This window comes from Episyrphus balteatus, chromosome 3 (assembly GCF_945859705.1).
Source record: "Episyrphus balteatus chromosome 3, idEpiBalt1.1, whole genome shotgun sequence".
NCBI classification, from domain to species: Eukaryota; Metazoa; Arthropoda; class Insecta; order Diptera; family Syrphidae; genus Episyrphus; species Episyrphus balteatus.
In genome coordinates this window covers 1,534,507-1,561,292 of record NC_079136.1, presented here as the reverse complement: position 1 = coordinate 1,561,292, position 26,786 = coordinate 1,534,507, and the positions used below count along the sequence as shown (strand labels likewise).

The 26,786-nt window shown below is 32.5% G+C and overlaps 2 protein-coding genes across 2 annotated transcripts; one reads left to right on the top strand and one right to left on the bottom strand.

Moving 5' to 3' along the window:
• The first annotated feature begins 73 nt into the window (after nt 1–73).
• LOC129915626 (60S ribosomal export protein NMD3) lies at nt 74–6,413 on the top strand. The gene is made up of 4 exons (XM_055995248.1): nt 74–239; nt 303–1,126; nt 5,628–6,072; nt 6,147–6,413. Exons 1-4 carry the CDS (start codon nt 184–186, stop codon nt 6,343–6,345), a joined length of 1,524 nt encoding a protein of 507 aa, XP_055851223.1. The 5' UTR covers nt 74–183; the 3' UTR covers nt 6,346–6,413.
• A 1,645-nt stretch (nt 6,414–8,058) lies between these two features.
• Nucleotides 8,059–20,777, bottom strand: LOC129914053 (PHD finger protein 14). The gene is made up of 10 exons (XM_055993094.1): nt 20,597–20,777; nt 19,977–20,326; nt 13,756–14,222; nt 13,416–13,693; nt 13,235–13,353; nt 11,698–13,176; nt 8,920–9,042; nt 8,568–8,848; nt 8,392–8,500; nt 8,059–8,328 (listed from the first exon to the last, which is right to left on the bottom strand). The coding sequence occupies exons 1-10, from the start codon at nt 20,604–20,606 to the stop codon at nt 8,311–8,313; spliced, it is 3,234 nt and encodes a 1,077-aa protein (XP_055849069.1). The 5' UTR covers nt 20,607–20,777; the 3' UTR covers nt 8,059–8,310.
• Between the last annotated feature and the right edge of the window lie 6,009 nt (nt 20,778–26,786).

Here is a 26,786-nt window from a genome sequence, read left to right as displayed (position 1 = left end):
TAGTGTGTATTTTCCTGAACGATACTATTTTTTTGACTCATCAAACTGTCATCGGTCTTCCTTTTCTTTTTTTCTTTCACACTTTTTGATAAATTCAAATCAAAACACGTGTTTTGGTTTTGCGTTCTCCTTAAAATTTCGATTTATTTAAATAATTTTAATAATAAATAAATCAACCAAAAAATGGAGTACACAGAACTTGATCCATCTATTAAAAAGGAAGACACTCTAGGAGTCATGTAAGTTTTTTCAAATTTACTTTACAAAATCTACAAAAAAACAATCATCATCTTTATTTCTAGCCTTTGTTGTGAGTGCGGAGTTGCAATAACACCGAACCCTTCAAACATGTGTGTCACCTGTTTGCGAAATCACATCGACATTACCGAAGGTATCCCCAAACAAGCTGTCCTTCATTTTTGCCGAAATTGCGAAAGATATTTACAACCACCCAGCGAATGGATTCAATGTGCTCTCGAGTCAAGAGAACTTCTTGCTCTATGTTTAAAAAAGCTAACAGGTCTCAAAGATGTGAAATTAGTTGATGCAGGATTCATCTGGACAGAACCCCATTCCAAACGAATAAAAGTCAAACTCACAGTTCATGGGGAAATTGTTGGGGGCACCGTTTTGCAACAAGTATTTGTCGTTGAGTTCACAGTTTCATATCAAATGTGTACCGATTGCCATCGAGTGGAAGCCAAAGACTTTTGGCGTTGCTATGTGCAAATCAGACAACGTTGTGAGAACAAGAAGACATTCTTTTATTTGGAACAGTTGATTTTGAAACACAAAGCTCATGAAAACACTCTTGGTATTAAGCAAATGCATGGTGGTTTGGATTTCTATTATGCCAATGAAAACCATGCAAGGAAAATGATTGATTTCCTGCAGGCAGTTGTGCCAGTTCGGACTACCAGTTCGAAGCGTCTCATCTCGACAGATATTCACAGCAATATCTGTAATTATAAATTCACGTATTCGGTGGAAATAGCACCGATATCAAAGGACAGTGCTGTTTGTTTGTCGAAGAAACAGAGACAGCAATTGGGAAATATATCGGCAGTTTGTTTGGTGCATAAGGTTGCAAGTAAAATTCATTTGATTGATCCGACCACTGCCCAAAGTGAGTATTTATTTTCAACTTAAAAAGTTAGTAGCGTGACCGAGCTTTGCTCGGTATCTTTAAATGTTATAAAACTGATAAAAAAAATTAAAGATCCAATGCAAACAGCAATATTTGGGAGGGAATTTAGAGTTTGAGATTAGAATGTTTTTTTCACGGCATTGTTACGAGGGTTACAAAAAGCGAAATCTCCAATTTATATATTTTTACTTGCGATATAGGTACTATAGGGCAAGTTTAGGATTCGTAAAAAAAAATCGAACTCGAGATAACAATTTTACATGACATTACGATGATGGAGAATCCCAAAAAAGTGGGTCCGGCAATTCTGTCTGTCTGTCTGTCTCTATCTGGAGCTGCAGCCTAAACGAGTGAAGTGATTTTCTTCAAACTTGGTAGTTAGCAGTTTTTGGTGATTCCCTAGAGGGGAAATTGAATTTTTTTTTTTATGACCAAAACTAACGGTACCTGCCATATAACGGAAATAGAAAAGTTAATTTTTTTCAAAAACGGCTCTAACGATTTTGATTAAAATTTTGTGTGTAGTACTGCACATAAGAGCCAACTTATTAAATAAAAAAATATTTTTTGTACCGATATTAACGGTACCTGTCATAGAACGGTTTTTTTCGTTTCTGAATATCTCCTACAAAATTAACCCGATTTAAATGAAAATTTTTATACAAAAGTGTGTAAGTAAAGATAATATTAAAATTTTAGAAAATTTTCAAAAAACGCATTTTTGGTTTTTTAAAAAATATTTCAAAATTTTTTTTTGAAAAATCAATTTTTTGAAAACGGATCAATGAAAAATTTTGAAATTTAGTTTTATGTGTAAATTAATTATTTCTTCAAAATGGCATACCAACTTTTTTTTTGAAAAATGTTAAAACATTTTTATATATAAAAAATTATTTTTTTAAAAAACGGCTCCTACAATTTTCGAAAATTTTTTTCTAAAAATACCTTTTTATACAAGAAATAAAATGGCATATTTGTTTTTTAAGATAATGTATGACGGAGTTTAATTAATTATAAAAACCGATTTAATTTTTTTATACTACTTATGAAATTTCTTCAAAATATCAAATTTTAAATTTCTTGAATAAAAAGCTTTAACATTATAGTTACTTTAAGCATGAGAGCAAGTACGTGCGACCCCAGTCGTGCAATTTATTTTATTTTATATTTTGAATATTCGAACTCATTCTCTGTTATTATTTCTAGGTCTGAAACATCAAGAAAGACTATTTTAAAGAACTATTTTTAATCTAGTCAAATAAGGGTTTAACCTCGGAATGAATGCTAATAGAAATTTTTTTGCTCAATACCTTCTCATATCCGCAAGTCGCAATTTTCAAGGTCAAATCGCGAAATGGGGTTTTTCAAAATTTGCAAAAATAGACGATGGTATTATATACACATATTATACATGACTTCGAGAAAAGTTTAAATTTTTATATGTATACCAACATAAGCGACATGATTTGAAGGTATTTTTTTAACACTTATTCCAACAAAACTCACAAACAAGTCAACCTTACCATCCCTGAAAAGTAATGCAACTTATTCATGTTGATCTGACACAAATATCTGAAGTGATGTTTTTCAATTTTTTAAAATCTGCACCTTATCGTCAAACCAGGAAAACTAGGACATGAGATTTTTTTTAGATTTTTGACAAAAGTTATAGAATATCCAAACAAAGAAAGAAACAAAAAAATTTGCCTATTAGCACTAATTCCAAGACTGTACCAGGATGTTTTTTAGTGCATATCCCGAAATTTCCCCTTTTCTTAAAATATACCAATTTTTCATAGATATGAATGTTTTTCTCATTGCATTGTTTTGATTCTTAATGATAATGTATATGAAAACCTTCATGCAAAATTTGGTTCCTCTGCCATAACTTTTAAGGGTTTTTCGGTAGTAAGTTTGCAACTGTTATAATAATATGGGTTGACAGATGAAAAACAGGTATAACTTTTTTCAGAGACTTCAGATTGCCTTTATTTTAGATTTTTTGGAATCAGCAGTAAAAAGTACCTTGAAATCATGTATCATATGTGTATATAATACCATCGTCTTTTTTTGGTAATTTTGAAAAACCCCATTTCGCCATTTGACCTTGAAAATTGCGACTTGCGGATATGAGATTTTTCTAGACTTTTGAGGTATGTTATAGAATGCCAAAACGAAGGTATTGAGCAAAATAAAATTTCTATTAGCATTCATTCCGAGATTTACCCCTTATTTCACCTTATTTGACTGTATTATTTCATTAATTAGAAAAGAAAATGGGCAAAAAGAATTTTATTATATTACATGATAGTATCATCAAAAATAACGATATTCATGTTGTTTTAGTAAATCATTTTTTTATATGGGTCCAACAACCCATATAAAAAAAATAATGTACTAAAACTAAGCATTCCAACGATGTATATCTCATTCGTGGACGCTAGGTGGACCAATTTGCCCACTCTCATTTCTCTTTAATATATTGTGTGGCGTTGTGAGTTCTTTTATTCTAAATCGTTTACGTTTTATACTTCAATATGTACTTAGTTCAATTAAACACGTAAAACAAAAATAATGTCTGATCTGCTTTTATTTCTTGATCAATTTCAGTGATAATTGGTCAAATTATCATTAATTCAAATATGTTTTGTTTAATGTGTTGATGCTATCATGCTAAATAATCAAATAACATAAAAGTTTCAATATATTCACACATAAATGTCTAATATAAGATGGATTTTAAGTTTTTGTAACAAAAAGGGACAATATGTAAAAAATGGGCGGATTTTTTAAAATTACTTATATTTAGTCTCTTAGCACTTAGAGGAACAAACACTCAACATTTAAATGAAATCCTTGAATCTTTCTCCGCCTAGAGAAACAAATTCTTACAGTCGTTAAACAAAAAAACGTATTAATGACAAAAGGGGGATAGACTATAGACAGTAGGCGGATTTTTCTAAAAATACATCAAAATTTTTTTACTCGTTTATCGCATTTTATAAACTCTTTTATCAATAAATTGATTAAGCTCCACTTTATTCATACTGCATTAAATTCAAAGTTTCCATTTAAAACAGGTAGATTTAAAATTTGTATGAGATATGACATATTTTCCATTTTAAATGGACTCTTTGAATATAATTGATAGTGCTTTTGCTTACTTGGGAGCTTATTCCTCCATTGTATTCCTCTTATAAAAAAAGCAGAGTTGCATCTTAACTAATGGTTTGCATATTACTGGTTAATTTGGGAGCCAGCCTGCGCTTTCATTTTTATTCTTGAGATATGAAATACAAGGTAGTTCAGCTGGAGCTGAAGCTTGTTGTATTGTCAAAGTTGATGAGTACGAAACCAATACAAAGCACTACAATGCAAAATTGAAGCCGCCCCTAAAGCGCAAGTTGAGTAAACTTTAACTTTTGACTTCATGCTGCGCAGATTTTTGATATTTACTATACCTACGCAAATTTTTTAGTCTTGCTTCTTCAGATAGAAGTAGTTTGTATCAGGCACAAAATTACTATGTAAATGATAGCAATCAAACATCGTTGGTACCAATCAACAGTAATCTTCCAAAGTATTTTTTTTTTAACAAAAACATTATTAAACAAAAGCAAGCTAACTTATTTTTAATTAAAAAAAAAATTACAATATAATTTGTTAAATAAGAACAAAAATTAAAAAGCAGATTGGTCGTTACGAATTAAAATTTGTTCTTACGAACAAATGGTTTTCTCCTATTTTACTTATTTAAGAAATAAAATTGTAATTTTGTCTCCTCAAGTATACCCATACCTTTGCTGGATCGATCCATGAATATAGGAAATCCCGTTCACCGAAGGTTTTTTTTTTTTCATTATTTCCTTTCTGTTCTGTTTCCATAATATCTTGTAATAGAGGAAGTTTGTTTCAGAGGAATATCTTAAGGCAAAGTCCTCTCAATTCCTTTTCTTCACGAGCAGAACAAGTTTAGTTCTTGTATGGTTAACCCTAGGACTGCTATGTGATGCGCAAGAATATTTTTTCTTAAAGTACAGATTCCATATCTTTGATAGTGGTAAGACGTAAGATACACACCCGATATCAAAATTAAGGGCCGCTTAATTATTTTGTTAACAACGAGGTGAAATTGCAAAAAACTGTTTTTTCAACAATAGTATGTATCTCCAAGTTGCAAGTTTATGATTCTGCCATTGAGCATGGTTTAAACGCAGTCCACAATGGCAGATGCAACTCAAACCTCATTAAGGCAGACTTGCAGATATGCTATACAGAAAAAGTTGCCCTCTTAGGTGCCCACAGTTTGATCTAATACCGACTCGGTTCCTATACCCAACATTAACTGATCTGAACATACAAAACCCATATTATTCCAGAACAATACAGTTCTCAGTGTATGCAAATTCCGAAATGCAAATTCTTTTGTTCCAGCATTTTTTTTAACTGTTATTATTAAAATTTTTATTATAAATTCTAGTTGCTGAAATTTCATCGAACGTCTACTTTCGGGCTCCATTCGAAGGAATTTGTAATCCAAAACAATTAGTGGAATTTATTGTGATGGACATCGACATTATCAAAGAAAAAGATCGTAAAATATGCCCCGGTCAAGGTGCTGTGTCATTTAAGCATGTTCTCTGTGATGTCTGGTTGGTAAAAGCATCCGAATTGGGAATCAACGACAATCCTATTCACACCAAAAGCCACTTGGGGCATTTGCTGAAAGTTGGTGATTCCGTGCTGGGTTACAATCTAATTGATGCCAACATCAATAATGAAACATTCGATAAACTTAACAACAATGAGTATCCAGATGTTATTCTGGTAAAGAAATTCTTTGGCGATCGCATGTCGAGGTATAATCAACGTCTTTGGAAACTTAAACATTTAGCTGAGGACGAGCAAGAAGAAAGAAAGAAAACGTGAGTTTATTTTTCAATTTTATGGTAACTCAATTTTGATATAAATTTTTGTTTCTTTTTATATTTTTTTTTAGTGATTATCAAGACTTCTTGGAGGATTTGGAAGAAGATCAAGAATTCCGTCAAAATGTTAACATTTACCGAGATACTTCGAAACATATTCCAATTGATACAGCAGCTAAGGTGAATGATGATTCTACTCCACAGATCACTCTCGCTGAAATGCTGGAAGATTTAGTGTTGGAAGATGATGCCATGGGAGAAGTTGAATAATTTATTTAATTTTATTCTTTTATTATTTTAATAAAAATATTGAACATATTTGAAGAAAAATTAAACTATACCAATTGTTTGTATTTTAATCTTTGAAATTATTGGAAGTTTGACTTTTGGTGTTGAAAGAAAGACAGGCAGAGTAAGATAGAAACGTAATCGGTATCTTATTTGCGGAAAAACTAGTTGGAAACGTTTTGGCTATTTCGAAGTCGAGTGACGGTTTGATGTCTCTAAACTGAAACTAAAGTTAGTGTGGGGGTGAAAAATTCCAAAAAAGGAAAAGCGATTCATTTAGACGAGTACTGGAAATGGGACATATCGGGTTTAAATAGCTCACGATTCTTAACTCCAAGTTCATCAGCGGTGACCAAATTCCTAATCAGTAGAGAGAAAGCTGCCTGCTTCCAATGTACAAGAAAAAGGGAAATACACGAAACTGTCATTCGACATTCAACCACGAGATGAGATCTGATATGGGTTTGCCTGAGATGGAGAATTTAGAAATAGAGTAGTGAAAAGAAACGCTTTGTCTTTTCGGTTGAAAAAAATAAGAATATAATTTTAAAGATTCCGATGGTTTTTTACTTTAATTTCCAAGACTTAAGAAAAGTGGAAAAAATGGGCATAATTTTTGCAGAACTTTACAAGTGTATTTTGTTTGACAGAATTTTCATTTCTAAGAACAGAAATATTTGTTTGAGCAATGTCGTGGACAAGACAGCAATACAAACGACACACTTCAAGCATGTCAAGCGATTCATTCAGGGTCATGGAACTTTAACCATAGTCATTCTAATCATCGCATTTGAACATAAACGAAAACCCCAATTGAGTCACATCATCAAAACAGATGCCCCTAGAAGTTCTTCGCGGTATTTATATATCATTGCCGTTTCTTATAGCGCTTTTTAGAATTTGTAAGCTATTCTTTATTTTTTGCTGCGTTGTCGAGCAGTTAGGCGATGCCTTCTAATCTTATCCGTTCCTTGGCCCTGGAGGCGTCCTTCTTTTACCTTCTTTTTAGCTTCTGTTAATGTTATCTCGTTGGAATATGATTTTAGTTGACAGACACATTCAACTATTTTGTTGCTGATTTATGGTCTATAGAGAATATAAAAAAGGAGAAGGATGCCATTTATTTCTTCTATCACAACCCTATCTTGGGCGAAAGGTTTTCTCTCTTGAAGCTTTTGTCTCATGGTTAGAGATTTCCAGACTGATTGCGTAAACTATAAAAGGTCTACTGAGGACCCAAATTCTACATAAAGGATTTAGCTCGTGAGCTTGTAAATGCTTTTTATATAAATTAAGTTGAAAGGTAGGGGACGTAAGTGGAAAGGGATCCCAATCAACTTGGCGATGGCGTGCCAAACTGGAAGCAGCAACCTAAGGATAGAGGAGAAGTTGATTGAGGCCACAATGGATTGTAGCCGCCTTATTTCGCTGGTAAGCCTAAGTAAGTAAGTTAAAATATAATTCTTTTTGTTTGTTTTTGCTTGTTTTGTTTTTAAATACTGAGAGAATTTCACTTTTATTTATAATTTTCGTTAAGAATTTGAACAATAAATTCATTTTTACACAGATTTACAGGGACAATTGTTTTTTTTTTTAATTTTCTTTTTGAAGCAAATTCATTCGAGATTTGAAATAAATAAAAAAAATATATATAATGAATCATGATACATTTTTATAAAAAAAAAAATACATAAATAGGTTTAAGTCGAAGAGTTTAATTGTTGCAATGTAAAAAGTTAATAAAGAATATTTTTTAATAAAATGTTTAAATACTAAATACACAAATAGGTTCATCTTATTTCGCATCTCTTGATTTGCTCCGATAGCTTTTTATAAATTGTTTGGTTTTGTTTTTATTTTTTTATGGTTTCGTGGGAGTGATGAATTTTATATTCTAACTTATAGTTTTGTTATTATTTTAAATCTTAAATGTCTCTTTGTACATGATTACGTTGTTTCAACATCCTACAAAAGAAGACAATAAGTAAGTAGTTGATTAAAAAGGTATGAAAGAAAAGTTTAACTTACAGTTGGATCACAATCAGCACAGTGCCAAGAATAACCTCTGCGCTTGGGTGTTTTCTTAAGTGGTGGATCAAGACATGTAAAATGATAATTTTTTCGGCATTCGTCACAACTGTTTAATTAAACAAAAATATTATTAATTGATCTTTATTAAAAAAAAAAATAATAAATAAACATACAAGACGAGATTTTGTGCTGTTCCTGATTCTTTACAAACATCACAGATAACATCTTTCGGCGGATGCTGCATACTAGATGATGAAGATAAGCTTAGAGAAGTTCGTTTGTTTGCCTTTCTCGGTGACGCCTGCCGAACGGCTGGTATTGGTGGAACTACTTTTGTGCTTGGCGTTGAAGTTTGTGCTGTTTTAGTAGGCTGTTTAACTGGTGATTTTGAAACTTCAGGTGGAGCTTTCACAACTTCAGGTGATACCGAAGTTTCATTTTGCGAAGCTTCGTCCTATAAATGAATGAGTGGGACGGTTTATTTTTTTAAATTAAATTGAAGGATTTAATAAATTGAATTTTTACCGCATTTAATGATAAGTCTTCGACAGTTTCAACAGATGTTGGGCGCGAACGCACCATATCGGCAGAAACATAGAAAAAATGTGCTTCTGGTGCTACCTCTCCGGGTAGTGGTAATGTTTTGAACTGAAATTTAAAATATAAAAATTATTTGAATCGGTTATTTTGAAAAGGAGAAACATTTGTAAATCCATTTTATAAAATTTTTCAGGCGAAACAAAAACTGGATAGAATTTGTTTTGTAAAGTGAGTTTGATATATTATAAGTGGGTTATAAGAACTTGAAATAAGTCAAAAACAGTTTGGTGAATATTCTTTACAAACATAGTTATATCCATTGTTGAATGAACCTGAAATGAACCTTAAAGGTTCATTTCACACATTCACGGAAGGAACACATTTCGTCCCGTTTCTGCTTGAATCTCGTAAGCATATTTTTTTAAAAGATTTTATTTTCTGTCAAACATTGCTCTAAAACTTGCAGAAAGAATAGGTACAAAGGTTTAATTGTAGAATCAACTCAATCAATATGTCTAAATCATAACCTGATTTGGCTTTGTTCAATTCATATTTTTAATTTTGAGAAAAATGTATATTTATTTTAAGAATCGAACAAAATTTGCTTTGTAGATTCGTGGTTCAGGCAGAAACGGGACGATTTGTTTGGTTTTTAGCGTGTCCTCGTGTCCTTTTTGAGCGCCTGACTGTCAATTAACTTAAAAAAAAAAAAAACATAAAAACACAAAATAAATAGGTATACATATGTATATCGCCCTCGTCAGACTAAAAGCATGAACGTGATCAGTTTCGTAAATCGTGACCGAATTCAATATTTACCCATTAGTATTTTGCTTAATATATTATTCTGACTTTTTAGTTTTTACCAATTTTTAGTTGTTGAACAACAGAGATTGGAGAATTATTTACAAATGAAGAAGTTTAATAAATAGGAGCAATTAATTAATCAAAATATTTTTAATTTTGAATTTGATTAAAACTTTTAAGTTTTATAAAAACTCAATTTCTTTGTTTTTATTTGAAAGATTTTTTGCTTCTTCATTTTTTAACGATATTATAAAAAGTCGGCGTGGAACAAAAATACGACTGAAGTGACGTAAAACCGGTAACTTAACATCGAGAATCGAAATCCTTGAAAAATCCGATTATAATCAGACGAAACTCTGAATTTACATTTTGAATTTTTTCAAAAAATGTATAAGCGACGTGTAAGAAAATCTCAATTAAGGCAAATGATAAAAAATTCGGATGTTTTTACCAGCACTGTATATTCTCTCATAACTTCTAAGCTCCTCGATCATCATTTCAAAAAAGAGGTACCGTTAGAAGCGTCTTACCGATCCGGTGGTTATCTGCTATGTAACTTATCCTAACATGGTGCTTTTTAAAAGCAAGTCATAAAATTAAACAAATATTTAATTATAAAGTTCAATAACCTTTTCCTGTAAAACCTTAGCTTAATACAATAACTTAATATTGAAGGGCTTGTTGAAAAAGTTCGCAGTCAGCTAAGAAGTCATAATTTAAAGGAGTTTAGGTCAAGAAAAGTCCGTGTTTTCACCGCTAAACCTGCAACCAAACGTATGAACTGCGTAAAACAACATCCAATTAACGATTTATGGACTGACGAAAGATAAACAGTAATGTTTGGCGGCAAGTGTTCTCGTTATGGACCTCTGAATCCAGAATACATCCTAAATTCATGGCAAAACACGGATGAACGAGAATAACAATGTGGACTTGTTTTAGAAAGTAATGAAAATTATTCTTTTGCGCTGTTAACGACAATTTTTAAATGTAAACAAAGTTAATTATTTCTGTGTCCGAGCTCGCATATCTTGGAAACCCGTCGCGTTAGAGAGTTGATCCATAGAGGCTTTTAGTGTAAATTCACAAACGCATCACTGCAGAGATGATTTGCGATCATTCCTGTAGCACGTTCATAAACGCAAATAAATAGCATCACTTAAAATGTCAATCGTTCATTATTGCAAATTTGGATAAACTGATGCGCAAATATCAAACAAAAAAGCATCAAGAATTTTCTTGATAAGTTGTTGATGCCGACGCGATTTGGAGTAAAAATGGAGGAAAATGACAATGAAAAGTATATAATCAAATTCTAAATTGTTTATAAATTAATAAATTTGATGATATTTTCGGAATATTTTAACGGCGCACAAATTAAACTACTAATAGAAACCAGATTAAAATATGAAGGTGAATTTATAGCAGGCAGAAAATCGAAGTCAGTATTGTGGAGGAAAGTTCTGAAGGAGATAAAATGTGTGGCTCCAGATTGTAATTACAACAAAGAGTTTTTATTAGTATCACGTCCATCATTAAGCAAAAAATGTTTTTAAACGTAAAACTTTTTGTCAATCAGTATCGCATCAGCTGAGCAACGATCAGTATCGCAAAAAAGCAGTGATGCGTAATCACTACCAACAAATTTGACGTTTGTGAATTTACCCTTAATCTCCATGATGCAAACTGCAGCATACTAATGTCGAATTTAACTGAACCTATTTTTCTCTACGACAGGTTCGGGGTCCTTGATCTTGAAAGCTTCCGAATATAAGAAATGTAATTTAAACAAATAACCTGCATTTCTTATAAATCTTCATAAACAAACATTTTGCACTAACCTTAAACTAAAGTTAACAGGACGAAAAGTAATATATTCTCAAGAAAAGCAAATTCATATACCCAAAACGAAATATATTAATGTTTTAAAAATTAGTTTAAAAACAAAAAACTTACTTTAATTTTAATTTTAGGAATAGCCGGCTCATTGTCATTGGGATTCTCGGCATCGTGATTCTTCTTTTTACGTTTCCGTTTGTGCTCTTTCGATGGCGACTTTTCGTTGTCCGACGAATACTTGCTTTTGTGCTTATCTTTACTGCGTTTCTTGCGGTTCTTATTATGCACCTCTTTGTTTGTTGTTTCGAAACCGATTGAGCTGTCCAGACTAGTTAGAGCACTAGCACTTGTACTCTGACTGGCAGTTAGCGTTTGCCCTGAACTTAAATCCAAAACCCCTTTAGCCAATAATTTGGCATCTTCTGATGTTGTTGCGAGTGGGTCTTCTTTTGTCGCCGCCGCTGCTGCCGCCGAATTCTTATGTGCTTCACTAACTGCTTCAGAAAATTCAGGGAAATTTGATATTGATGCGAATTTTTTCACCGAAACCGATTTCAATGCATCCTCGAGAACAACTTGTGGATTGTGTGTGATAAGAGGACTATAATCGATGATTTTCGATCGGGGTCTCTTGGCAGCATTCAATGTGTCCTCAATCTTTTTCGGTGCGTCAACAGATTTTCGCAAGGGCTTAGGTGCTGGAAGACTAGCAAGCGACTTTCCGTTCTGATTGAATTCCAATGATGAACGTTTTGGACCTCCTCCCACACGAATTGTCGTATCTGTTGATCTTCTCTTAATGGGTGATATAGATTTCGGGGACATACTAGTTTCGGGATTTGAGCTGGAGAGATTCGGATCGGCGGGCACAATTGTTCCGTCTTTGCTAAAGCGTGTTCGTGATTTTCTCGGACCCTTGGGCATATCCGGCACCGCATCGGAATCTTCAGACTTATCACATTCGGAACATTGCCAACCATAGAGCTTAGACTTTTTGGGGTGTCGAGTGAGCGGTGGGTTTAAGCATCCTAAATGATAGTGAAAATGACAGGTGTCGCATTTGGCTAGCAAATGCTGGTCGTTGCAGCGTTTACAGATGCCACACTCGTGCACCAGGGCAGCTTTGTTCTGCGATTGCGTGCTCAACACACGGCCGGTGTCATCTTTAATGCCGGGCAGATGGGCCAGGGGGAAACCAACTCCCATTTTGAGGGCAGCTGCTGTGGGAACCGACATTGGACGAGAGGGCGGAGTTACAACTGGACTTGGAGCAGCTACTTGGCGTCCGATGTTTTCCAGAGTTGGCATTGTTTTGCTGGGACAGAGGGATTCTATCTGCTTATGCATTTCACGGACACTGGCCTGCAGTGCTTCGTGCTTTGCCTTTATGTCGGTATTTGACTTGACTTTGGAATCGTACTCGTCACGAAGGCTCTGTTGTTCGCCTAGCAAATTTGTATTCGCATCGATCATCTGTTCTAGGTTGCATTTGAGGTCTTTAATGCGTGAAATTCTGTCGAGGTAGTAGCCTATGAATTCCACACTAAATGCCGGCGCAATATGCCATTTCTTTCGAATGTCTGTGAGGGCTGAGATCTATTTAAAGAATGAAAAAGGATTAAACGCTTTTATGGGATACTCTTTGACAAAATACCTGAGCTTCTTGTAGTTCCAAAGCGGCTATGTCAACGTCCATTATTTCGGCTTTCATTAGGAGACGATTGCAAGCAGTGGCGCTAGTGGTCAGTAATCTTGAAATCTTCTGAGTTGGAACTGAATTAAGACCAAAAATTAGGACCCTGTTGTTTTACCAAATACATTAAAAGCAAACTCACCCCATGGTTCGATTTTAAGATGTTTATTGTTTCTGTACTTGTTTTGGTACTTTGCCAACTTTCTTTGGATCCGAACTTGACCAGGTGTTGGATCTTCATTTTTTTGTTCTTGCTTTTCCAAGTTCTTGTGCTCCATTACCAACTTAATTGTATTGAAATGTCTTTTTCGATGTTTAATCATCGTTTTGTCGGAATGCACCTTGCAGTGTGCGTAGAAGGGATCCGCGTGATCTGCTTCCTCCGAATGTGCTTCGGATAAAAATCCCGCGGCCTGGGCACTGTCAAAATGGGATTCATGTTATAAATATTTACAAAAGAAAATAATAAATTTCTGTCTTACCAAGTAACATGGAAAAATGTCTTGCACATTCCAGCATCACAACCAATACAAACGCCAGTTCTAGAGAAACGCTCATTTTCACAAAGGGTACAAGTCTTGGCTCCCCATTTGCTGTATTGCATTTCGAAGAGAGTCACCGATGATAGTTGATCTACTTCTCCGAATGCAACGCCAGGGACATAGAGGGCACACACGAGATGTACCCATTTGCCAACATCGGTTTCCTTGAAGATGCCTCCTTTGTTGGGGCAAAGTTCGCACGAAGGATTCGTTACCCCGGCCCGACAAGCTTCGCAGAACCATGGTTCGGTTGAGCATGAAGATGTTGTGCTTGACACACTGGCTGTGTCACTTACGCCGTAACAACCCTCATGAACAGACACGCCACAGCTGTCACACTCGATTACTTCGTTGGTATCATCACTTCGATCACCCAAGCAGACGCAACAAATTGGTTTTGCAGGCAACTGTAAAACAACAAAAAACAACACAACTTACTACGGTATTCAAAATACAATACAGATATCACCTCAATTTTGTTTTTTTATATTGAAATTTAAAATAAAAAATGAACAGGGTGTTTCAGAATTTAATGATAAAGTAAGAAGCTTTAACTAAGGGGACAAACATAATGATATTTTAATATATTTTATCGTCAAAAATCAATTTTTGAGGAATCTGAGTAAAGTGACACAGTGGGGAAAAAAGCAAAACAACTAATTCGAGTGAAACATTCAAACATTTTTCTTCAAGTGTTTTCATCATTATTTGCTCTTGCTTTGGTTTATTCACATCAATTACAGGCTCATCGCAAAAATGCCTTTGGATCTCTTGTTTTTTTCTTTTTTCAGCCTCCTTGGCCCCAATAGATACATCATTGTCTTTTGCTTCCTGTCGCAGTGTCAATATAAATTCCATGTATCTGATTCTAGCATTGAGTGAAGAGATTCCATATTTGTAGTTATGTTCGTACTTATTTGATTCTTCGTGATTATTGAAGCTTTTTTGTGTCCTTTTGCATAACGGATCTTATCGCGTAGACTTATGTAGTTTTCGATTGGCGGAATGCTTCTAAAAGTGTTTTATTGGCTTCGGATGACAGTTCTCCTTCTCAAAAGTAGAGAAATTCTCGTCTGGATTTGAAATCAGAATCAAAAACAGAAGCACTCATACATTTTTATACTTTTAAAATGTTAAATAAAAAAAGTTTGTTTTGCAAAATATAAAATTAAGTTAAATAAACTCTTGAAAAGTCTCACAAAAGAGAGAATGTTGCCTTGCAGTCTTATATTGCTTTAATTATATTGCGAATCTACAAATAATTGCTCCGCAATGATGAATCCAGCCGAAGCTTTTGATAAAGCTTTAGACATTTATATTCCTAAGATCCATAAGAATGGAAGTAGTGGTTTCCCCAGTTAAGGCATTGATGTACTTATTACAGAGCTAATATACTCATTTAAACTCAGTTTCAGGGTAGATGTTTAAACTCTACTTTGCGTTTAAACTTAAGTTTAGAAAATTATTAGGTTTCAAAATCTCCTTTGAATGTTGAACTCAATTGAAATTGAAGTTTTCGTTAAACGAAAATATTTTGCCATTTAAACCTCAGTTCAACGTTTGGGTACAATTCTATTTTTCCATCTACCTACCATTTGAAATAAGTTTCTTTGAAAAGGTTGTTTATATACAAAGCGCCAATATATAAATTCATCTTTAGAAAATTTTAATTATTAAATAAACCTCTGTTTTTGTGTGTGTTTGATATTTTTCTTAAACTAATCAAAATTAAAACGAATAGCTGGTTTCGCTTCACATTTCTTCTGAGAGAGAAAGGGAAAACCACAGATAAATAATTATAATAATTTTTTGATGGGGAAGACAAGGAGATATAGTAGAAAACCCATATAAAAGTTACGTACTCGACACATGACGTTACATTACGTAAAAACTACGTAGTAGGATGGTATGCGGAAACTCTATTATAAGTTCAAATGAACTGAAGTTCAGATTTCACTGTGAAACTGGACGAGTTAAACCAAAAATTTGAACTTAGTTTGAGGTTTAATTGAACTCAAAGCGAAAGCAGAAATAAAGTGTTTAACAGTCAATAAGGGCAAAAATAAGTATGTATATTAGGATGGAGCGATAAACTTTTTTTTCGAATCCTAATAGCGTAACGAATTGTGAAGAATAAGAAAAGTTTGAGAAATAATCAAAATCGATTCATATCTTCGGCTCGCGCAGAAGAAAAAAAAGTTTAAATTATGGTATTTTTACAAAAAAAAAATTTTACCACCTTCTTAATTTTGCCAAAATATAACAGATGTAGACAGCTCTAATATGAGCTAAATATTAAGTAGAAAAAAAGAAATTATTCAATTTGGGACTTCTACTTGTATACAGTTTTGATAAAGAAGCTTTTTCGTATTTCTCACACTAATATGCTTCAGTGTCCTAAATTGCATGACTTTTCGTCAAGAATTGGCTGTGCAAATTATTTTTAACACCATAAAACACCAAATGCATCACTGTGCGGCTAGGAGAATGATAACACTGTGTTCGAAAATTGAACTTTTTTTTTCCGACAGAGGGCTCTCATATCTACTAAAGATAATTCGAGTATAATGATGGAAAATCTATTTTTTCGCAAGTATTATTCGTAAAAGAAGTTATTTGAAAAAAAAATCTGCCGAATGACATTTTAAATCATTATTTTATGGCAAAAAAACGTCGATTTTTCTTCAATTGCAACAAGAATGGTCATTTCGCCAGAGACTGTCCATCTAAGATGGGGAGAACAAGACAGGTCAAGCAATTGAACAATGGCAGCAAGAACAATTTAGATCGGAATTTATATATGCGTTCGTTATATCGGATATCAAATTGTGACCATCGTTCGCGAGATGTTTATAGGTGCGTCTAAGTCTCTGAGCGCTCAGAGATTTTTTTAAGTAAGACAGTAAGACGCTCAGCTGAGCGCTCACTTTTTTTTCTGAGATTTCTGCGACGAAAATTTTTTGGATGCAATTTCTCAGTTTTCCTTCTCTTTCTTAATTTTTTTTTTTTTATTGTTTTGATGTTTGTTTTTTGGTGGTTTGCAGTTATAAAAGTGGTATTTTGAGCTTGCTTAGCGAATTAACATATTTTTAAATAATTTTTTATCACAATTTAATATTTGGAGAAAAGTTGCAAGTGTGTGAAGTTGCAGTCAAATCTAAATTTGAAAAAAAAAAAAAAATGGATTCATGTGAGAAACTTGTCCCACAAAATTATTTTGTGACATTGAGCCGTCAGAGATTTTTTCTTGGTGGGACGCACCTAATGTAAATTAAAAAATCGAAATTCGCTTTATCGTGTATTCGTTATACTGGGCCCTATTTCATAAAACTACAAGACTAATAATTATTTGTGAATTTACTTGTAGCTTGTAAATTATCAGCAAATTTCTGTTTCATAAAGAATTCGAATAGACTAATAACTACAAGTATCGTAGACTTGTAACTACAAGCAAATTTACAAATGAGGCGAATGTTTCTGTTTCATAAAAGTATTTGCGCAAAAATTTATTAGTGATAGACTTGTAACTACAAGCGAATTTCTTACAAGAGTAGAAAGACTAATAAAGAAAAATATGGACTCTAATTTTGGGTCATTTGCTCTTTGAATGTGCTTTATGGATAAGGTTATATAAGTTAAATTATCAAGCATTATAATCAAGAATCCTCACCAATTTTTGTGTGTTAGTGATAGAAAAATAAATTGCACGACTGGGGTCGCACGTACTTGCTCTTATGCTTAAAGTAACTATAATGTTAAAGCTTTTTATTCAAGAAATTTAAAATTCGATATTTTGAAGAAATTTCATAAGTAGTATAAAAAAATTAAATCTGTTTTTATAATTAATAAAACTCCGTTTTAAAATATCTTAAAAAAAACTTAAAAAAAAAAAACAAATATGCCATTTTATTTCTCGTATAAAAAAGTATTTTTAGAAAAAAAATTTTGAAAATTGTAGGAGCCGTTTTTTAAAAAAATAATTTTTTATATATAAAATTTTTTTAACATTTTTCAAAAAAAAAGTTGGTATGCCATTTTGAAGAAATAATTAATTTACACATAAAAACTAAATTTCAAAATTTTTCATTGATCCGTTTTCAAAAAATTAATTTTTCAAAAAAAAATTTTGAAATATTTTTTAAAAAACCAAAAATGCGTTTTTTGAAAATTTTCTAAAATTTTAATATTATCTTTACTTACACACTTTTGTATAAAAATTTTCATTTAAATCGGGTTAATTTTGTACGAGATATTCAGAAACGAAAAAAACCGTTCTATGACAGGTACCGTTAATAACGGTACAAAAAATATTTTTTTTATTTAAAAAGTTGGCCCTTATGTGTAGTATTACACACAAAAATTTTAATCAAAATCGTTAGAGCCGTTTTTGAAAAAAATTAACTTTTCTATTTCCGTTATATGGCAGGTACCGTTAGTTTTGGTCATAAAAAAAAATTTCAATTTCCCCTCTAGGGAATCACCAAAAACTGCTAACTACCAAGTTTGAAGAAAATCACTTCACTCGTTTAGGCTGCAGCTCCAGATAGAGACAGACAGACAGACAGAATTGCCGGACCCACTTTTTTGGCATTCTCCATCATCGTAATGTCATGTAAAATTGTTATCTCGAGTTCGATTTTTTTTACGAATCCTAAACTTGCCCTATAGTACCTATATCGCAAGTAAAAATGTACTAGTTTGGTTAACATTTAATGGAGGACATTAGGTAGTTTAGTTACATAAGGTGAAATTACAATGCAGTCTTTTTAATTTAAATGATGTCAAAAATTACCACTCAAAATAGGAGCTTTCCAGTGTAGCTATTAGCGTTTTAAAGGATATATAAGTGAAACAACTTGAACTTAACTTTTACACAGTTGGAAGGATTCTTCTTGGCGCCAGTCATTTTTAGTCTATATATGTATTTTAACAAAATAAGACAACAATAAAGTGGAATCTCAATTACTTAAAAATAATGAGTTGTTATTGCACTTGAATTTCCATATAACCTAACTAAAGAGGCTACAAGACTTGGACACCTGAAATATACAATTTTAAGATCTTTCAAAAAAATACCAATACCTAATTTTATAAATGCAATGAATTAACGAGTTATTTGCACTAAATTTCGATAACTTCAATAGTTTTTGAGTTACGTTGCAGGGGTGGAAAAAAATGCGTTCCAGAGGGATTTCCACCCCTTAACGGGGAAAATTAATGAAGACTAAATTTGGTTATTTATCCTTAAAGACTAATTTACATATAGATAAATATTTAGTTCATTTATGAGTTTAAGTTTTTTTGATGAAAGTTGCAATAGATGATTTGTTTTGCCAAGTAATACTTAATGGATCAATGTTCAAAGGAATTTAAAAACATATTGCCATTCAAAAATGGAACAAAACAACACTGTTTCATCTTTAAAACTCAATTTCATATGTATCAAAAGATACAAACATCTTTTTTCTCAAAAAAGCATAGACTTTTCTATAGCCTATTATTTAAACTAAATGTTAAGACCATAATCTTCCAAAACCAATCTTTAAAAATCAAGCTTTTAGCTTTTAAAGCCAATAATGTTTATTTATTTCACAAATATTCATCATAATATTTCGTCTCTCGCTGCTGCTACAAAAAGTTCGAATATTTGTTTATTATTTGTTTATTTTTGTTACCCCTAGTTACACTTGTAGTTTTTTAGAAGCAAAATAGTTTGAGTTCGCCAGACTACAAATAAATGGAAATTTTTATGAAACAGAAAACTACAACTCCATACTTTATTTGTGCTTGTAACTACAAGTCTACAAGTACAACACTAATAGTTTTATGAAATAGGGCCCTGGACGTCTACTTTACCATTAAAACAAAATTCAAACTTATTTGAAAAGGTCAAAGACGTCGCTCAGAAGTTACAAATAGTTTTACTTCCTTAAGCTAAAAAGATGATACCGTAACTTCCCTAAAATTGTATAGAAGCAAAATTATATGATGGGAGGTAAACGATCCAATTTACCAGCTCCAAAAGAGTCATTATTCGAAACCAATGGATGCGTAGAAAATCTTTGTGTGTTTTCCAGTTGGACAAAGTGCTTAAGTTATTACAAAAATATCACTTCACGATTTGATTAACGTGTAATAATTAATATCAATTAATCTCTTACCTTATCCTTTAGAGACGCGGATGTGATAACTTTTGTCAGAGCTTCCTTGATCTTAGTCTCAACCTTTGGCGGCTTAAGTTCTGCATCTTCAAAAAGATGCTTCAGATCGGAGCAGCTGGATTCGCTCCCATCCCCCGAACTGTCATCATCGTCGTCATCCGAACTGGAATCCGAGTTGCCATCGCCACCTTGATTGCTCTCCTTGCCTTTCGACCCATCCGAGAAATCATCGTCACTCTCGTCATGGTCCTCAATACGGAAATCGCTGTCCGACGAACTCTCTCCCAGATCAAAGTCGAGCAGTGTCTGGGTGGTCATCTTGGGGACCCGAGACTTGGTGCGATTGTTAGCTAAAAATAGGATTCACATCAAAAATTGTTTTATTTTGCAAAAAATTGTAATTAGCAAATGCCGCCAGGGTGGATTTTTTGACAGAGTCGCTTTATTTCAATAGTTTTTAGGTACGCGGAAGGGTGCAAGGGAGAGGAGGAGAGGACCATCAGCAAGAGAAGAAGCCGTCTCCTGTCACCCGCCGCAACCCACACACACACACACATACACACATAACCTAGAGAGATTAGGCAAAACGAAAATTTTTGAATACAAATATGTTGACTTACGCGGGCCCATTTCGTCAGTAAAATATGTTTAAACGATTATGATATTATTGATTTACAAAGTTTTCATTGTTTTGCAATTGTTTTTAATGAATATTTTGTGTAATTTTTATTTAATAACTAACAGAAAATTAATTCTTCGTTCAAGAGAGACAAGTTTTTTTTTACATGTAAAATTAAATGTCAAAGTGGTTTTCTTAACTGCGAGTGATTGGGAGTGTTGGGAACTAGCGGTTTGGGTTGCACTGGAGTAGAATTCAAACTGTAGTGGTTTATTAAGGTGAATGCACATTTATAATGAATTATTTGGTGTGATTCTTTAAAATTTTGCTGGAGCACAATATTAATATGGACTGCTTGTGCAGTTCCAAATGAGAAGCCACAAAGAAACGCACGTTGATAAAAGACAGAAATGTGCTTTGTAGATACCTAAATTTCATTATTCTGTAGAAATATTTCGGATACCACCGAAAGATTTACGCTTTATACTTCTTTTTACGGCGTTAGTGTATGAAAATTTGGTTTTTGAAAAGAATTATGTCAAAGGGAAAAAGCAAGTAGCACCATCTAGTAAGCAAACTGGCAACAGTAAAATTAATTTGGGTGTTAAAATTCGCACACAGAAAGTCAAATGAAGTTTAAAATGTTTCCACATTATTGGCGATTGGTAAAGTTGAAATACGCTCCCGGTGGTCAAAACAAAAACTAAAATTAACAAGACGGAAGGAGCTAGCATCTGACATTTTACTCTTTTTTGTTATGACTTTTGACATTGACGCCATTTTTAGAAATACAAAATGTAAACATCCGTCCTGTTAAAATTAGTTCAAAAGTTGAAACTACCCGACAAACAATTTTGGCTTTATAAAGCTTTACAGATGCAATTGTTGTTTCTGTAAAGCATTATAGAAGCAAAATTGGTAGTAGGGTACGGCGCTAGTAGTATGTGCTCCAATCGCCAATAAGAGAAAGTAAATGTGAGAAGAAAACCATGCAGGATATAACACACAAATTTGGCAGAAGGTTGTTAATATTTTGTGAATTAGTCTGGAGGCACTTTTAGGGGCCATTCTTAAAAAAACTTACACTAATAACAAATTCTTCATTTTTTAAACAAAAAACGATTTTCGATGAAAGGACAGGGGCAGAGATACACAGAAGGAGATGGGAAACTTCTGACGTCATACTGGTTTGACTACAAGCTGCGTCGTACGCTTTTGGCTAAGTATGCGTAAAAAGTGGTGCACTTTTTGCTAAGTATGCGTGAAAACGCTGTGGTTACACTATGTGTGTATTTCACATTTATTCACGTATATCTACAAAAAAAATTACAACACGAAATAAACAAATGGGTTTTGGTGGGTAAAACGTACGAAATTTTCCAATCTCCTTCTGGGTATCTATGGTCAGGGAACACGATGTGTGAATTTACACAATAGTCCTGTTTCTTTGAAGGTGGAAATGTTCTACAAACACTTTATTAGCGATTTTAATGGAACTTTCAACGAAATCAATAAAATTGCCACATACTCAGACAGAACAGCTTTAGTATTTCTAGTAATAATTGTACTAGATCATATCCACCTACGCATAACTAATAGCCCTAGGGCTGTCTACTAATATTATACAGTAAAACCCGGATAAGTGCCTCTCGCTTAAGTGCCTAACCCGCATAAGTGCCTTTGTTTTTTAGAACCAAAATTTTAAGGATTTTTTCATATAAAACTCATCTTTTAAGTACCTTTCGCTTAACTGCGTTTCCCGCTTAACTACCTTCTATTTCAAATACTTATGATTGAATTTACTTGCAGGAAATTCTTTTAAGTACACATTTGAAACAAGTTTCAGCAGTAAGAAAAACTTCATTTGCTAAAGCGCTTTAAGATTCAAAAATTCTACTAAAAGTAGAAACTAACTAGTAAGTTATTTTAAACTTTCAAAGTTATTTTGTTTGTGAAGATTCTGTTTTTAATAATCAAACATGTTTTTTTTAATTTTTAAGTAAATATAGAGATAAGTGCCTATGAGCACTTAAGCGGGTTCTTGTAAGTAACTTACCCGCTTTAGTGCCTAACAAAACCGGGCATTTAAGGTGAGGTACTTATCCGGGTTTTACTGTACTACGTTTCCACCTACCCTAAATTAGAGATTTAGCTAAGTAGATTTAGAATAAATCTCGAGATTTATTCTAAATCGCGGATTGAAAGTAGGTGGTAATCTTGGATTTAGGGTAGATGAACCCAAATCCGTGATTTAGCGAAGTAGATTTAGAATAAATCACGAGATTTATTCTAAATCTACTTAGCTAAATCTCGGATTTAGGCTAGGTGGAAACATAGTATTAGACGTTTTGGTTAATCTACTACTATCATCTACTCATACTCTTCTTCCTGAGTAGATACGATTTGTATTGAATTCGTTCCATTGAAAATCGCTAATAAACTACTAGCAGTACTTTGTCACCTCCCAAAGGAACAGGGCTAATATTTAGTTTTGCTTCAAATCAACGCAAAACAAAACTCAATTCGTGAAAAGTCAGCACAATTCCAATATCCAATCCAATCACTCCATTTGGAGGTTTCACAGCTGAAACACGGACCAAGTCAAAATAGAAGAAAAAAATCCAAATCTAGTGCCAAAATCTCTGCGCAAGATTTGACTCTACTAAAATCTGTCATTAGTTTGATCCAAAAGTGTTTCGATTCAAATTGCCATTTAAAAAAAAAAATATTCACCATATGATTCAATGGTAGCGTATTCACTTTAATTCGTTATATCACCGAATTCAATTTTTGTGACTTGGTTCACTTCAGCTCTTACACACAACCCTACTTTTTACTCCGAATAAAGTCAGCAAACCGTTTATGAGCGCCCAAAAGTACCAGTTTAATTTGGAAGTTGGAAGGTTGCAAAATGAAAAAGTTAATTTCTTAAGAATTTATTTGAAATTTCGAAAAATTAGAAACATTTTCCATGAAATAATCAACCCTATTTAGGTATCCCTTCGGAAAAAGTTCCGACAAGATAGTCTGTTTAGATCAAAATTCAGAACTTAATTTTTTTCGGAATCAAAGAAATATGAAGCATAAAATCAAATTCATTTGACACTTGCGTCCGCAGGATTAATTCAAGTCAATATCCTTGTGGTATCGAAAACCCAACTAGCACAACAGCTTCTATAAATTGAAACCTCGCAGGTTCTACTTTGTTTGCAGCTTGTATTAAGCTTACTTCTGAATTTAACTGCTTATAAAAGTTCGGACTTGTTTAACAATTTCTAATAAGTTGTTTAAATACTATTAAAGAAACTTAAACGAAGAAAGCTTGTTTTTCTTATTAGCCTGTTTAATGAATTTATAGAAGCTTTAAAGAAATTACCAAGTTTTGTATTTGATTTTTGGTTTTGATATTAAATAATCTAGCTCGGACACTTTTCGGTTTTGACATTGAATAATTTAGCTCGGACATTTTTTTGCTATTTGAACTGATTAAGTTTTTGATTTCATTAATGAATACTAGGATGGCCGAGTGGGTAGAGTGGTGGACTACCACCAAGCAGATACGAAGTTCGATTCCTGGGTGTGGAAAAAAAATTATATACTTTTAAAATTATTATTAATAGATATACTAAAAACTAATGGAATGTTATACATAATATCAGATCAAAAGATAAAATTCATGATTTAAAACCAGTTAAAAAAGAATTCTTTTTTGTTTTTGTAGTTTTTTTTTTTTTAAATTTCGATAAGAGATGTATTAAAGAGCTATACAAGCTCTTCCGAAGCTATCTGTCAAATCTCAAAGCTTCGGTAGAGCTTCGGTAAAGCTTCGTTTAAGATCCTTATAGAGGGTCAAATTTGTATAACGTTCTCCTTTTTCCATGCCCAACAACCTTACTAAAGTTTAAAAGAAGCTTAAATGTAGCTTTTGTAATACCTTAACCGAAGCTGAAATGTTAGTTGGGAAGTCATCTACATTACAACTAACCTCTCTTTCTGATCTTCTGTCGTTGTTTTTTTCTTTCTTCAATATAGATACCTACAGTTATTGCATAGGTAGGTACTTTTTTTTACTTACTTTTGTAAATATTCCGTTTTTCAAAACATTTTAAAAACGGCCGTGTTATTGCACTTTTTCTCAGAATTGGAACCGATACTTGACGGTAACGGTAAACTACCATGTTTGCATAATGGACTTCTTTGTAATATTAATATTAATCGATTTCCTCTTGAGCAAGAAATCTGCTGCCGGCTCTTAGACTAATTTACTTGCTGATGGATAGGTTTGACCTTTTCTCGTTATTAAATTTGCAACCTAAAGCAAGTCACTTTTTACTAGAGTTGGACACCTTAGTTCATTTGAGTACTACTACTACTGTTTTTTCTCCGTTAAGAATTGGATGACATTTCTTATGCACTTTGGTTTCTGAACCCTTTATTCTTTTAACTCGGCGTATAAGAAATTCTTCTCCAAATCCAGATGTGCAGGAAAATTGACTTTATGAGATGTTATGTGGAAGGAATTGAAAGCTTTTTACCAAACACAAATTGATGAAATTACAATGTTTCGTTGTTTACGGCCATATTATTCACTAGTTTAAAAAATACATCTAGATGTAAAATTGTCAAAAATGTCAGAAATAAATCCAAATCCAAAATAGTTATCCCGATTTTAATAAGGAAAATAGTTTAAAAAAAAATAGTTAAAAATAACTATTTTTTTCTCTGTGTGATAGTGAATAGATATCATGGATTTGGATTTATTTTTAACATTTCAATTTTTTTTACATCCAGATGTATTTTTTAAACTAGTGAATAATATGGCCGTTAGTGTATTTCAGTGAAAACAACAATTCGTTTTTGTTGGTGAAATTCCCAATACAATGGATCGAAAAAAATTAATTTTTGCAAATCGTGAACTAAGTAAGTAAGTAAACTAAGTTCATAAGTTCACCGTGATGAACTAGTTCATTGAACTAGTTCGTTTGCGAACTACACAAGCTTACTTTTTACCGGCCTCTTTACGCAGTACCTGACGACTCAGGTGGTCCGGCACATAGAATAAAATCCCACTTCTGAAATGTCAGAGGACTCTTTAAGAAAAAAATAAATTACACACCGAAGTTCTTTATTCAATTTAAAATGTATCTTTATTCTAATTTAATTGCTTTACATATTCATAATAAAATTTAAAACTAAAATTTAGTTTATTTTTGTAATACCTACCTACTTTTAATAAAATAAGTATTCATCGTTGCATATACAAATTTTAATCTTTTATAAATTAATTATGTCCTGTTAGTTAATTTAAACGTAATTTGATGCAGTATTTAAAATTATTTAAAGATTCTCTAAGCTTTATAAGTCATCAGACTCCAAATCTTAAAAAGCGATTTATTAAGAAGAAATGACGGGATATTTTCCTTCTTTTGTACCCTAGAGTCTATTTTTCTTGGAATACTTGCTAAAAATAAATATATTTCACGATTAAAAAAAAATTGTAACTAAATTTACTTAAAAAGTTCCACTAAAATAGGAAAATTATACTCAAAATTTCTTACAATTTCTGCTTGAATGTCATAGGTGATGTTTTAATTAAGCAGTTAGTTTGAAAACTTTTGCTTTTGTACTTTATAAAAAAGTTTGCGTCTTATATCTAAAATTAAATCTGAAATTCCATGAAATAAAACCACATTATTTTTTTATTTTTTCAGACTTTATTATTAAATCATCCTTAAAGGGGGGTTTTTTGCTTATTACAATAAAAGGCGCCTAATACTTTTTTTTTGTTTTTGTTTTCAAAATGGATCTTTAGACCAATCCTTTGATATAAACATATTTTTTTTATTTAATAAACAATAGATCTTCGCTTATAAGATTGTTTGCAATTTATTTAAAAAAAAAAAAACATGTTTGTCGTTTTATTTTGATTTTTGTTTATATAAATGGGGTGATATTAAAATTTGGAAAAATAAATATTTCTTTTTTTTTCATTTTTTGGTTGTGATTATTTTTTTTATACAAATTATATTTTTTAGGACAACGCAAGTAATTTTTATTTTGTTATTTGTCATACTATTTTACATAATATGTCATATACATATAATAATATATATCTAAGCATAAGGAACCAAAAGCAAGAAATAAAGCATACATACGTCACACAAAAAATCATCTTAATAACTAATTTTGTT